This window comes from Pagrus pagrus, assembly GCF_965226575.1.
Source record: "Pagrus pagrus genome assembly, chromosome: 1".
Taxonomy (NCBI): domain Eukaryota; kingdom Metazoa; phylum Chordata; class Actinopteri; order Spariformes; family Sparidae; genus Pagrus; species Pagrus pagrus.
In genome coordinates, this window is record NC_140185.1 from 13834234 (window position 1) to 13849146 (window position 14913).

At 38.7% G+C, this 14913-nt stretch overlaps 1 protein-coding gene across 1 annotated transcript in view; it reads right to left on the bottom strand.

Annotated features, from left to right (window-relative positions):
- luzp2 (leucine zipper protein 2) overlaps positions 1-14913 on the bottom strand; it is a 170666-nt gene that overhangs the window by 17312 nt on the left and 138441 nt on the right. The window contains exons 7-9 of the mRNA XM_084357627.1: positions 7720-7782; positions 2594-2668; positions 1117-1284 (exon numbers count right to left, since the gene is read on the bottom strand). Coding sequence (XP_084213753.1) covers positions 1117-1284; positions 2594-2668; positions 7720-7782 — 306 coding nt within the window. The remainder of the gene's footprint in view (positions 1-1116; positions 1285-2593; positions 2669-7719; positions 7783-14913) is intronic.

Here is a 14913-nt window from a genome sequence, read left to right on the forward strand (position 1 = left end):
TAAGTGTCTTAACAAACTATTTCTGAAGAGTTCGACATATACAAGGTGTGTAAGGTGTGAGTGGGCGAGCGAGAGTGAGGGAGCGTGCTTACGTGTGGACAGTGAATGAATGGGAGAGGAAGGAGAAGCGAAAGGAGCAGTAGTAGCGACAGCAATAAAGTGTTCAATATAGGCTGCAGTTTGGCTGTGAATAAAGGCGACGGCTCCTCAAGATACAGCAAAGCTGCCTGGTATTATTTCCCGACCAGCTTAACACGTGAAACCCGAAGGTAAACATTGACTTCGGCCCTGGAGGAAATCATCTCCCCTGTGCTTCCCGACCACAGTCTGGGAGCCGAACAGGAATGGTGTAACACCATGCTATCGTTTGACTGGCTGTAGCTAAGTTAGAAGAGGTTGACTCGCAGCACTTCAACACGTGTGTTTTTTTCCCCTTGGCAAGCCGACCGGACGTGACATGGGAGCGTGGCAGCATCGACGATTACATTTTTTAATTCGAAGTTCGAGATTGTGAATTAATTTCGGTTGATTTCGATTTAAAATCGAAATCGTGACAATGTGACACCCTTAATAATTACAAATATTCTTTCTTTTTTTCGAAATCATAAATAATGATAAGATAATGATAATGAAACCTAGATTAATTTATTTACTAAAGCTAATCATTTTCTTGGCAATATGTGTGAGATAACAAAAACAGAAAATAGCTTTATTTATTGGACTTTGATGAATAAATGTGCTTTCAGGGATTTTTAAGACTTTTTTTTAAATGAAGAGAAGTTGATGTGAGACAACAGATGTGTTTTCAAGCACAAAGCATTTTCAAAGTATTTACAAGGCCTATTTACTTCATGATGAACAATATAAACATAGCAAAGTCAATACCACACAGTATAAATCTCTGTGACATCTTTGCAGAGCACATGTTGACGTCTTACAGTGGGACAACCTGTCAGTTCAAGGACACCAGGAACTCATTTAAAGTAGATATACGGTAGACTGAGCGCATCAGTCGACCGATTCATTAAATATAAAAAGGTTGGATTTTTACAACAACCCCAGCCTTCTCTTAGATAAACATTACATCAGATGGAGCTGAGTGGAATACTGAATTACCTTGGCATGTGGCTGCTGAAAGGTGACTCTGGAGCTGTTGATGAGTGATGAGTATCTGAACAAGTGGGTAGGAGAGGCGGGGAATCTGTGACTGCTGCTGGGCTGGTTGTGCAGGACAGCTGAGAAGCAGATGTGAACTGTGTCCTTCAGCGCCTTCATCTGAGACTCCTGTCCCCAAACAAGATTATACACACAAGACAATATCTGAATCCCTCATGCCTCCTTCCATCCATCCACATGAGAAATGTACTTAAGCATTAAAGCCAAAGGAGGCCACGTAAGTGTCTTTAGAGCAGCTAGTAAGCGTCATTAAGCAAGACATGAAGTGGAACTCACCAGGGTAATAAAAAAGAAGAAATGTTCAAAGGATCATTTGCTTTTAATCAATAATAATAATGGATAGTATTGTGGTTTATTTATTTTACGACAGCCTCTCATGTCAATTCTCCTGAGCTGAGCACCAGAATTACCTGTTTTCCTAATCAGCACTTTTCCCCCATGCATTTTTAACTCATCTGTCCCGCCTCCAGTGACAGTGTGTCAATAACCACATATAAAAATAACCTCCAAAAATTAAAGCTGCTGCATGTGCACAACCTGCTGAAGCTGAACATTTTGAAAATATTCTGACTAATGAGGATATTGCCATGAAAATGTGCTTTGAGAGTTATACTTAATCTGCATCCTCTAAACTTCACCAAACAGACAGATATAGCTACACATAGCTTACTTTACTGAAATAGACTTAGATGCTTTTTCTTGATTCAGTAGAGCTGCAATGATTAATTGATTTGTTGACTATAATTAAGTTAATCAACTATTTTGATAATGGAATTATTGGTTTGAGTAATTTTTTAATCAGAGTTTTTGTTAAATACATCGTTAATTACTTTCTTCTTCTTTCTCTACAGCATTTTTAATGATTAAATCAAAACAATATCCCATTAATTTCTCCATAGATTTTAACCACAAATCTCTGAATCCATTCACTTTAATACTCAGTGTAAACAATATTATTTTTGTAATGCACCAAAATAGAGGGTTCCTTGTGAACTTACACCATCAGTTCTCACAGAAATGATTTCATATCCATGCAAAATTGTCATTGTAACTGAATATCCCTAACTGAATTCATATTGAATCAAATCAAACTGAAGTGGGACCCTGTGAATCGTAAATTGATTCGGGAAATCTTTGGCGATACCAAGCTTTAAAGAGAATGATAACAATTCTATGAACCTGGCCTCTTAATTTTGAATATTTCCTGACTTCTTAATTCTCTACAACAGTAAACAACTTTGGGTTGTGGATGTTCAAGACAGTTGAGGATGTCATTTTGGGCTTTGGGAAACACTGATCGACATTTTTCACCATTTTCTGACACTTGGAGATCAATTAAGTGAGAAAATAATCAACAGATGAATCAACACTGAAGCGTTAATTGCAGCTCTACTACGCAATGTCAGTGTTTGCTCACCTTATCCAGTGCAGTCTTCTCCAGTTCTTCTTTAGCTATAGTTAACTTGTGCTCCAAGTCCATTAGCTGCTGCCCCTACAGAAAGACATGACTTTGAATCAGCTGAACTCTCTTTGTTCTGTGCAAACAAAGCATTTCTTCATCCCCACCTCGTTGCCCCAGCACTATCAATAACGCAAATCAATAGCACAAAGAATTGAGACTCCTCTTTATTATTTTTCCGATCACTTTTGTCCTGACTTCTTAAAATATGTATGACAAAACACACACACACACACACACACACACACACACACACACACACACACACACACACACACACACACACACACATACACACACTCTCTCTCTTATACACATTGATTGAGCACTAAACTCCATGTACATTAAACCCTTTTAGTAGTCAATGAATCCCTTGAGACTTTAAACAGAAGAGTGCTGGGATCTCATAAACCTTTGTAATCATAGCCCCATTATATCGGTACATTCTTAGTTTGATTTTAAACTAAAATGCTTTGGTGAATAATACTTCTGGTCCATTTCATTGAACACAGACAAGAATCCAGAGGGTATAGGGAATCATAAGCATAAGTCCATTCAAAGCCACATTATAAAAGATCACATCTGTCCTTTAGAGAGAAGAAAGGTTGAATCTTGACAGTTTTAAGAGGAAACCCCCTGAAACCATCAGACCCCTTGATGAGCATCATTGCTGGAGTTTAATCCCTGAGCTTAACAACACACACAAAAAGGCTTCTTTTCTGTAAATCAGCCAATCTAACTCCATATGAGCATCAACAGAGTTCCCTCGGAGGAGACTTTTATTATTGATAAATTCATCAGTAAAAAGAAGAGGAACTTGTATTGGGACTATTTGCATTCAGTCTGTGGAAAACTGGCCTTGGTGACGAACTTTTATTGGGTGTCTTTTACTGGCCTCTCAAAATGATAAATTGCATGGGCTCACATTCTGAAACACTCGAGGTCAGCTAGACCGACAAACAGCATCCACAACCTCTGTATAGAACTTCAGAGATGGGTGATGAGACTGATTGATGCTTTTTGGGCAGTTTTGTAGACTTATGTGATACTTCAGTCAGTTTTGTGACGCAGTGGGGACACTTGGCATGTTTACTGATTTCATCTCATTTTCATCTCGATTTCTGCCAGCAAGGTGGTGATTTTAAGTGATGAACATGTCTGTCACTTCTACCACTCCACGGGGCAGCTGAAAGGATGTTTAAGTTCTCCCTGACAGATGAGTCATGCAGTGACAGTCAAAGACAGGGCAGTATTCACCACCATGGGCTTTCAAAGAAGCCAAAGAATCTGATTTGTCTCATAGAAAGTCTTCCTTCATTACAGGAAGTCTCGGACAAGTCATTTGTATTTGGATTGTGCACAAGAGTAAAGCTGCATGACATTGGAAAGAACTGACATTGCAATATTTTGGTTTTCCGAGATGTCTATTGTAGAGGTCGACTGAATAATCGGTTTGCCCGATTAATCGGCGCCGATAGGAGCTTTACAAACTATTGTTATCGGCCGAACTTGGCTTGAGTATGTCACCATTTTGCATGGAGGATACACTGAGTCAATCATCATTTGAGGGCCACTTCTGCTGAAAATATCTAAACCCTTTTATTCTCTCTCTCCCTCTTAATCTAAAGTAAACAAATTGACACAGACAAGATGAATTTCAAGTCATAAGTAGTCTTGCATAGCCAGACCTCTCTCATCTGACCCGTTTTTAGTTTATTCTCCCCACAAGTGATCTAGTCTTGAATATATATTATGCAACACCATCATCTTGTCCAGGGACAGGGCACTGAAGGCAGCCAGGAAAAGAAACCATTCTGTTAATGTTACGTTACTTTATATTGTACTTACCAATGCGGCTTTCTCTCTTCGATAATCTAGCTACGTAACTATCCATCCATTCATGAAATGAAATTGCACACTTTAGGATCCTCCTTATGCTGGGAATATGCACAAACATTAATTTGTAAGTTTGTAAGAGTGGCATTTAACAATGTAACGGGACGCGCAACAGAAGTAATCCTGGCGAGTTCAGCCACAGAACAGCACATCATCCATTGTAAACAGGTTCCAATGATGTAATCGGCTAAATCAATGTTCCAAAACATTGACAGCTGCTGCTAGATTTTCAACTCAAATCAAAGACTGTGTCGTACATCTCTAAAGTTACTCTATTTTACTGACGTTACAAAGCCCAAGGTTCACAGTAACTTACCACCGAGAGGGTGGGAGGGACTAGGGGCAGAGAGGCTATTGGCTTTTTCCTTCTCCCAACTATCGTTATTATATTAGCCTTTAAAAATCCACTATCGGTCGACCTCTAGTATATTACAATAGGAAAAACTAGAGGAAATTTCACCAGATTACTTGAATAGCTATATCAACCAGTAGGCCCTGCTTTGTTTGATAATTTGATCAAGAGAGATTATCATTGGTGATTCGCTGTGTTTGCATGGCACTCTCTAGCTAACAAATACGTATCCAAGAAGCCTTAAATTGGGCTAAATTAGACAGACTTCTCTTGATTAAAAAGTATTGACTAGCTTGGATGCATATGATTCCAATGGACCAGAAAATTATTACAGTTATCGATTACCATCCTTATTGGTAATGCCAAATAAAATGTATTCACTGTTGCATATTTGAACTATTTTTAACTAGGTTACTGAGAATAATCAGTCCAATTTTGTGTTTGCCATGTTTTTACTAGCAGTAGATGGTGTAATATGATGTCACAGTTGGCCAAAAGAATGAATTTAGTTTCTTTTGGACCACCAAAACAAAATGCTGCACTCAATCCTAACCCAGAATAAAAAATGAATGACAACACTAAATAGTGAGTTTAATAAAATGTTGTCCTGAATAATCATGAGTCTAGGCTGGATTGCCTCATGAGCACACAGAAGAAAATGCAGCCTGCTCTTAGTTTGTCTCTGGATCTGAAGACTGTGAGAGTTTGTAAGTGCATGCATGCGACTGTGTAGCATTACAGCGGAGAGCCATTACATCCATTACACAGAGCATCATCAGCGTGTAGTCCCCTGAGGACTGCGGGCATATGGCCACTGACCCAGAAATGCTGACTTTCAGGGTTAGTGCCTTCAAGTCTAAAGCTGCATATTTCTGTGCGGAGTCCATTATGGAGGTGTGGGGGTCAGTGGGGTACTAGCCACTCTGCAAGACGAGGCATGCAACTACATCAAGCTGTCATTTTTCTTTTCTTTTGTTTTTTTCTTTTAAGCTGGTGGAGAAACAGCTCTAGGGGTACATTTAAAAGTGGACTGACGGAGAAAGGAAGATGTGAAGGCTTGAATACGGCTGCCGAAAACATTGTCTCGTAGGGAACGCAGGGAAGGCACCGTCAGTTCCTCCGAAGGCTTTAATGTTACGGCTGAGCAAGCGAAGGGGAACCTGTCTGTGTGCAGTGTTTACAGTAAAGTTCCGGGACCACATGGTTTGGATGCACCGAGTTGGGTCTCTTTTTAAGTTGTCCTTCAAATCTGAGGACTATTAATGGAAAATACTCCAGTAAAGAAAACACTGACAATACCGGCTTCTTATTTTGGTACTGTAGGTGCAGTATGTCCTCATTTTGTGAATCTGCATCATTGCATTTTGTCGTAACAGTACCCTTTTCTGTTTTATGGTTTCACAAATCTTGTTCAATCTTTCTTTCTGTCATTTCTAAGGCAGACTGAATGGTTCCCAAGATAAGATAATTAGATTTTGAGGCTTCTTGATTTTGTTCTGTCTCCAGTCTTGTCAGGTCCTTGTATTTGTGTGTACTGTGACATTATGCTGCAAAATGCAGTTTGATATGGTACAACAGCCGTCATAACCAATTCAGCTGCCTCCCAGTCAAGGTGCCTTGATTGACATCCCCCCTGTGAGGCTGATGACATTTCTGTATCTTAAGTGACTCGTCTCTACTTCCTGCTTCCTCATCCCCTGCTGGGCTTCTGATCGCAGCATGTGTGGAATACATATGAGTTTTCAGGAATAGCCAGAGGGCTCCTGGGGGTCAGACAGGCATGATGCATTTCCCTCTGACCTTTCTACCAGTGAAGAAAAGGCAGACGGTGTGTAATCTCCCAAAGATGACTGTTTTTACAAGACAAAGCGTGCAATCAAATTAGCCCTATCCTTCTGCAACTGCAAATAACAAAAGACCATAATGTTTTAAAGGTCCTCATGAAATGTTTGGTGACATTGAGCAATAAGGGTTTGTTGTGTGAGTGACTGATGCAATTTAGAGACGACGATTTACGAGCAGTGACACCAAGCAAACAAGTCAATGCATCCATCATTCACAGGCTAGAAATAGAACAAGGAACAGGACATCCAGGGACAATATATTCAGGCATTGGACTAGAAACATAAAATTCAGTGGGTGAGGATTTAGTCCATTTTTATTCATTTATGTCTAATGCAGCTTTAGGAATGATGGGTCTGATGGATCAACACGTACATTTAAGAAATAGCATCGCGGAGCTTCGTGGCAGAAATATCGACTGACATTTTAACACTGCAAACAAGGCCTGAAAGGTCAGTCCATGTACCAGTAAATGCCAATAAATATTACGTAAGCGCCCGGATCTAAGAACATTTAGTCCCTGCAATGCAAGGGGTGGAAGAGAAGGCAGTTTCCTGTTTTACCACTGTTTATAGTGCTTGCAGAGGAAGTATGTAAGGAGGGGACACATTCCAGATGCCCTTTAATATATGGTACCCACTGAATTGTAGCAATACATGGTGTCATCAGTAATTTGTGTCTCAAAGATTCCCTTGTATGATCTAATAAATAATTCTGTATCAAATTCACCCACCGCTGTCTGCATCATTTATCCACATACCTCCCATGATTGAAAAAGATGGGACAGATCTTGCAGAGGGAAAAACAGAGGACATGACTTAGAGTAGAGCAGTATGTGGACTAAGTTGGCTGAGCTGCTGACTGGGAGGGGCTTTGTAATTGCAGACTGAAGTAATTGGAGTACCTCTTGTGATGGGATCAATCTTTCAATGTGGTCGTGTTTACCTCTGGTCTGGAGCTACTACAAAGCCGACCCCCTTCAGTTTGAACTTACCTTAAAAATTAAATCCTTTTTCCCGTACCGCAGTTCTTTCAGTTGAGCCTGGATTTTTTTGGACTGCAAGGGAAAGATAAGGAAATAAGTGTTAGCTTATTCAAATAGCGAAATTGGTTTTAGATCACGTAGCAGGATTCTGCCAGCTGCAGCAGAAGACTCCTTTGTGAGTGTTCCCTGGGCAAAGCTCTGGCTTAAAGGAAGGCTGTACTGAGAGGAAGAAAATATCAAATCTCCCCTTCACTGAACTGCATAGTCCACACAATGATGCAGTCATGCACTGGCTTCATGCCCACTGTCTAAACCTGAATTCTCCCTCCCACTACACACATTACCGCCACCATCACCACACACATGCAGGCTCCTTGGTAATGGCGTGCTCTCGCCTGTCATCCGTTAGCAGCACACACACAAACAGAGCAGATCTCTACTGCCGCCCCCAAACAGACACACTGACCAGCTCTGCCTGACATTCACTCTGTTGCTCCACATCAGTGGGCACATGGAACACAGAGGCTCTCTCCCAGATAGCCTGGTACACAGTCATCCTCAAAGCTGCTCATCATGTGAGCATGAACATTGAAAGCCTCCACAAGAGACTCAGCAGCAGTTCAGAAGGTGTCTTCAGTAAGGCTAGAAGATGTTTTCATAGAGTTTTAATACAGTGATCACAATGAAGACATCTAAGAGGGTAACTGTGATTAATAAGTATGCAAATAAAATTGCCTTGGGTTAGGGTTACCCCAGCAAATGTCGAGCTTAAAAAGAGTAGATCTATATGGGAGTGCATCATACCGTATCTCAGTTTGCAATGTCATATGATGTATTATAATGATAAAATGTTATTTCTTAATGTCTATCTACCTTAGACTATCTACTTATATCTTTACTCAACTTGCCTACTTTATATCCTTCTCTGTATCTATCTGTAAGTGAGTTTTCACCCACCTGTTTTTGTCTGCATTTTTATTTTCTTCTGCGAATATCAAAAATTTAAAAAAATTACAAAACATTTTTTTTTTCTTGTCTGAAATGGAAAAGTAGGTGTAGCATTTAAAACTAAATGCAGCAAATTGAAGTGAAAACACAATTAGTGAATAAATCATTACGAATGTGAAGCAAGTGACTTTCACTCTTATCTACTGTATCTATACAACTTAGATTCCAGAAAAAATTGGGATGCTATGTAACACATAGATAAACATGATAATTTGACAATCCTTTTACATATTTTCTCAATCTAAAACAGTACAAAGACAAAAATATTTTACGTTTATCTTTATTATCAACTTAATAGGGCGAGGTTCACCACACAAATGATTGCATCCTGTTTTTATTTACGTTCTACACATTGTCACAACTTTTTAGGTATCAGGGTTCTATATCTGTCTTTATGTCTACGCATATCCTTCTTTCCACCCATCTATATCCTTTTCTATCTATCTACAGTATATCCCTTTCTTTTTATCTATCTATACCTCTCTTGCTCTCCTTCTACCTATGCGTCTGTGTCTGTCTCTATAACTCCTTGACACAGGGAGCCAAAATGTGACATGAGGTCTAATCTTTCACCAAAGCACAGTGAACCCGATGCTGAGGGACAAATTCACTTCAAAGGGTTTTGTGTGCTTGACAAGCAACTGTGCTCTTTTTTTTAATGGGAATCTTTATCTTGTTATTCCTCTTCTCAGGGTGCTTCCATGTCCCAAGACACCCATCTCTGTCATGTGTAACTGGATTCAAAAATTGCATCCTGGGGGCTCCTCATAAAATATTGGAAGGTTAAATAAACACGGCGCTAACTTTAAAACTCACAAAGGGCGAGCCAAATCTTTGAAATTAGGTTGTTAAGTCTGTTTCTCTGTAGCTCAGGCCATAAAATTAAATGTTTACGAATTAATTTTATTTGTATCAGTTAAGTGGAGCTTTTGAGATACTTGCTGTGGACAAAATGAATCATATAAAGAGGCTACTGAGACACAGGCTGTGGAGTGGTAACTTATAAATGCAAATACCTGAATGTCTAAATGTGCTGACTCTCAGGATTGCCAAAGCATTGGTCTATTATTTACTCAGAATAAATCATGTGAGTTGTCTCCTCAGCCCAGGAGAATCACAGCAGCATCTCTGCCTTCTTTTTCCTAATGGTTTAAATCCTGCAAGGGTGGGACCTGCATTTCAAATATAACAAACTAAACAAAATACATAGGAACAGGGGTTTATAAGCTTGGTGCACCTTACTAGCTCTTCCCTAACCCTGTCCAAATATGCAAGTAAAGGTTGTGAGTCATTATTCTATTGAGAACAATGAGAAGCTGTTCGCTTTCAGTCAGGCTCGAGGACAGACATGTTCATGTGTGCAACAGTGTCTTTGACAGACATGTTCTGCTAGTTTGATTTTTTTTTTTTTCAATCAAGAGTTCAGACACTTCAGTTCAGAGAATGCTGTCAGATTCTGGAGGGGTATGGTCTTTTGAGATTATGATAATATATTTGGATGCTGTTTATGTGGTTCATTTACTCTTGTTTAGTGTCAGTTGAAATAATTTAGTACAAGTGAAGATATTGTGTGGCAATATATTATTTTAAGTTCAGGAAAAAGCTGTCTTTTATTTACACAATGGATACAATGAAATAAAAGAAGTAGGTGTTATGAAACCGTGCGCATGCGTAGTGGAAGTATAACCTGAGGCGAAAAAGCATTTTAAATCTTATTTTCGCCAAACAAGTGTTTTTTAAATAGTTTATATCAGATTTTCCCTAATAAATAAATAAATAAATAAATAAATAATGTGGTATCAGATTGGTGCATAGCCAAGACAGATTCTAGCATTTCAGCACTACTGGAGAAACTTCTGTTACTGTTATTGATATCTCAACATCCCTACAAAATACTCCACTAAGTTGATCAGCTAGTCACCAACTTTGTCTGTCTTGGTGCTGGGCAGGTAGTGTAAAGTGGGATCAGTTTTGTCTGAAAACAACCCCGATTAGAGTATTTAAGATGTGCTATGGAACCAAAACCCTTACAATTCCTTGGTCATTGTTAAATAATTTAACTCAATCAGAATGGAATTTACTCTTTTTAATTTTAGATCTGACAGCAGCTCATCGATTGTTGAAGCTTTATGTCTGCCAAATTCCTCTGAAATATCAAACATCAATATATCAGCTGTACATAATTACATTTCCATGCAATTATTTCCTGATCTCGACACATTTTCATGGCTACATGCATTTTGTTTATGTCCTATTTACTCGTCCTTTTGTTTGATGCTGATTAGTTTTTCAAAATTGATATTTTGCTCTTATATTCACAGACAGTGTCAACAACTTTGAGTTAAAGCTGAAGCTGCAGCAGTTATACATTTAAAGACACAGTTCTCAAAGTATGACATTAGAGCCTTTAAAGGTTTGTCATTATACAAGTTCAAACAGGCAACAGTCTTCATGACACCGTGTGAGTGCATCTTGAATTGGAAGACATCATTAAAAAACTCTGAGAAAATAGATAATTGAGACAAGACAGGCAGAGTTTAGTTTGATCATGAAGCATATTCGTCAGGTAGATGAGAGTCTGTCAGAACTTCAAGATGAGAATGTGTTTATACTGATGTCTCTGTGAATTTCTGTTCATCCTTTATCATTGCACAGTAGCTGTCAACACTTCATGTCAGGAAGGACAACTAAGAATTGGCTTACATTGTAACTTGAAAGATAGAAGACAAAACATTGCTTTACTTTGAGCAAAGAACAGTTCTCTTTTGTATGTAGAGCCTGTACAGGCTGTCAATGTACCATAAATCCTCCCTGTACAAGAACAGCAAAGCTGCTCCACATACATAAGAAGCAGACACAAACCTGTGCCGTGACACCACAGGGTGATAGTAGATGTGCCAGACGTCGTCAGAATACCTCTGTATGTGCACTCCCAGCAGGAGCACGTCAGCATCACAGACCTGCTACGTCTCTTTCCCCGTTTAAACAGATTGCCCTATTTGTGAAGTGTGTCTGATTGGCTGAAGCATGCGAGCTGAGGCAGACCAGTGACTGGCTACCAGCCAAAAATTACTGACTGAACTATATATTTTATTTCAATCATTTGAGTAAGGGTAATCTGATTCTTTAAATGCGGTTAGTGAATAAAGTAGAACAGCAGGGTAATACATTTGTTTTATTTAAAGGACTGCTCTGGAATGCTCTCTGTGCACATAATTGTATTGTAGGATATATCACTGAAGCTGGGAGCACACAACATCTCCCAAAACAACAGACTATCAAAGTGGCCGAACATGAAACATTAATGTGAAGAAACTCTGCTTTGATTTCTTATTTCTGGATGGATCTCAATGGATGAGGCCTCAGTCATTCTAATAATACATGGCATTTAACTACAAGTATGTCATGTCTTTGCTGCCTCCTGATTGGACAGAAAAACTGAGAAATATCTTATGGTTCGGAGGGAGAGACAACAAGGACATGCAGTTTATGATGAGGGTCATTTGACTGACGCACCTACCAAAATGTCAGTGGTTAAACATCTTTCCTGGTTCTCCAATAAAACCCACATGTAATCTTAGCATCTCCAATCTAATACATACTGGTTACATGAGTAGTGCTGGAGCTAACACATTTCAGAGTTGATTTCAATAGTTTTGCTTATATTATGTGATATTCTAAATATAGTTAAATGAATAATGTAGAATCCAGGTGCATTCAATTTTAGACTCCCCTTAGATAACTTTATTAGTGCAAAGATAAAACAGTTTCGCTTCAGCAAGTTCAGACTGGTAGACATGGTGTTTGAGCACTGAACATACTGCACAACGCTTGCACACAGATCTAAAGTCAATGAATAAATGGATGCAGAAAATGTATTAAAATAACAGATGTAATTTAACACTTTTCTGATGATGACGATGACATGCTGCGCCCTGTAGTATTAAGTTACATGGGGCCGTTCACCTTGAAATAATTCTTTACAGGAAATCCTCCCAAATCCAGCGTATTATGTTTTATCTGCATAAGGTTCAGGTGTCTTGATGACTCCAATAAAACCTGATGCAAGAAATAAATGGAATAAAAGAGCTGGAATACTGAAGGGTAACAACATCCTTCATCCAAATGGTGAATGTGTGAATCTGACAGAATAGAAAATAGGTGATAAATTTATGCTCTTGGGGAAAAGATGTGAAACAGATTAAATGGCATCTCTAATGCCTCGTGTCGCTCTCCTTCACTGAACGGTAACCTTGACTTTTGACTCAGGTGTCCTGAACTATCAGATGTTTCCCTCGAGGATATCACCATCTGGGTCAGAAAGGTTTCATGACATTTTTCCAATGAACCGGATGAAATGCAAAAATAGCCAGATTTGTGCAGTACAGCAGGCAGCAGTAGCTTCACCAGCAGCACAGACCTGATGTGTTTCCCTTCCAATTTAAATGGACTGCTGAATTTGCTAAGTGTTTGTGATTGGTGAAGTGAACAAGCATGCAGCTGAGTCAGGTCAGTGGCTGCCTGCCAGTTAGTTTCCTGACTGAACTTGACTAAGCCTCTGATAGATTTTTCTTACTGACCTTTCCACATTCATACGGTCATGTTTGAACATGACAATTCCACTATTGTCTTTCCAAACTGTTTATGAGATCCAGAAAATAATGAATGCCTATGATGAAATATCTCTGGCTTACAAAATTCAACCATTTTAAATTAATTTAGTGCAAACAATGACACATCCTTGAATTGATTTCAAGGAGGCTGTGGCAACTGAAATAACAAGCCTGTTAAACCTCATTACGGCTGTTAAACCTCAGAACAGCTAATAGAGTTGAAACTGCTTGTTATTCTCAAAAGGACGAGATTAGTCTGAACCAACTGACCTGAATGACACTTGACCTGCACAACTGGTCTGACCATTCTTAAAGCCCCACGCTCTCACTACATGAGACATTTTAATTAGTTTTATAAAGAGGTACACTATTAAAATATGAGGCACAGTGCACCTTAGTATTTAGACATAGATATGATGGGTTATATTTTATGTAATTAAATATGCTCAATATTGCATGATATATAAAAAATATAAGAATAATTTGTCTTTTTTCAGCAGAAATGCACATTTTTCTGGGTTCTTGTTTGTAGATGGTGAGGATTTTTGTTTTCGTAATCTGAAAAACTTTGGGTTTGGACTGTTTGTCTGACAAAACAAGCAACTTGAAGTGGTCAAGGTTTTATGGGGTTTATTTTGGGAGATTTTGTAAACCAACAATTAATTAATCAGAAAAACAATGATCAGCTGTAACCTTGCTCTACACATCTTAAAGATTTTTGTATATTGGGAACATACATCATCAAACAAAACTTTTATTTTGTAGTCTTAGTTTATAAGAATAATATTTGTTTTCATGTAATTGATATTGCTTCCTCCAATAATAGCCACTTTGTTCTGGACTCCTTACTAAGTTATCAACTGTACAGTCAGTGCAGACATAGATCAGTTCATGCATATTATTGTAACAGCAACTGTACAACCTTCTTTATATTGTTGTTAACATGGACTTTCATGTCACTTTACTTGACTAGTTTTCAACACACAACACGGATTAAGAGCACAAAGCCTGATCCTCCACCTCACACAGCCAGCTAAAGCCAAGCACAAGTTAAAGCAGCTTTCTAAAAATGATTACCACACCAAATGAAATATATTCCAGTATACAATGCAGGAATTCCCAAAGCCAATTTTCACAAGATGAGAATGCAAATCACATAAAGCAAAGCTGCTGTTTACTCACAATTCCTAAAATGTGTCATTCGCAACAAAAGGAGCTTTTGCTTAGAAAGTTTATCCAAGGCGAGCCAAATAAAGATCTGGCCTAATCTCAGTTCTTGGACATGGCTTCAAAGGCCTGATTTAAGATTCAAAGATTTTATCACAAGCATTTTTTTATACTCTGACTCACTCTCGGCTCAGAGGAAATCCTAATTGAAAATATCTTTGAAGCATGAAGAGCTGATTTCTCGACAGTAAAGGTTCAAGGGTAAACATGTTCTTAAGAGTTAATCTAGGTGCAACGTTTGATGCTTCCGTCATGACTTGCATAACATACAGTTAAAGTGCAGTAAAGTCGCATTTTATGCTTTCACACATATTACCACATTTAAGAATAGACCGAAATAATGTTGGTGCATTAC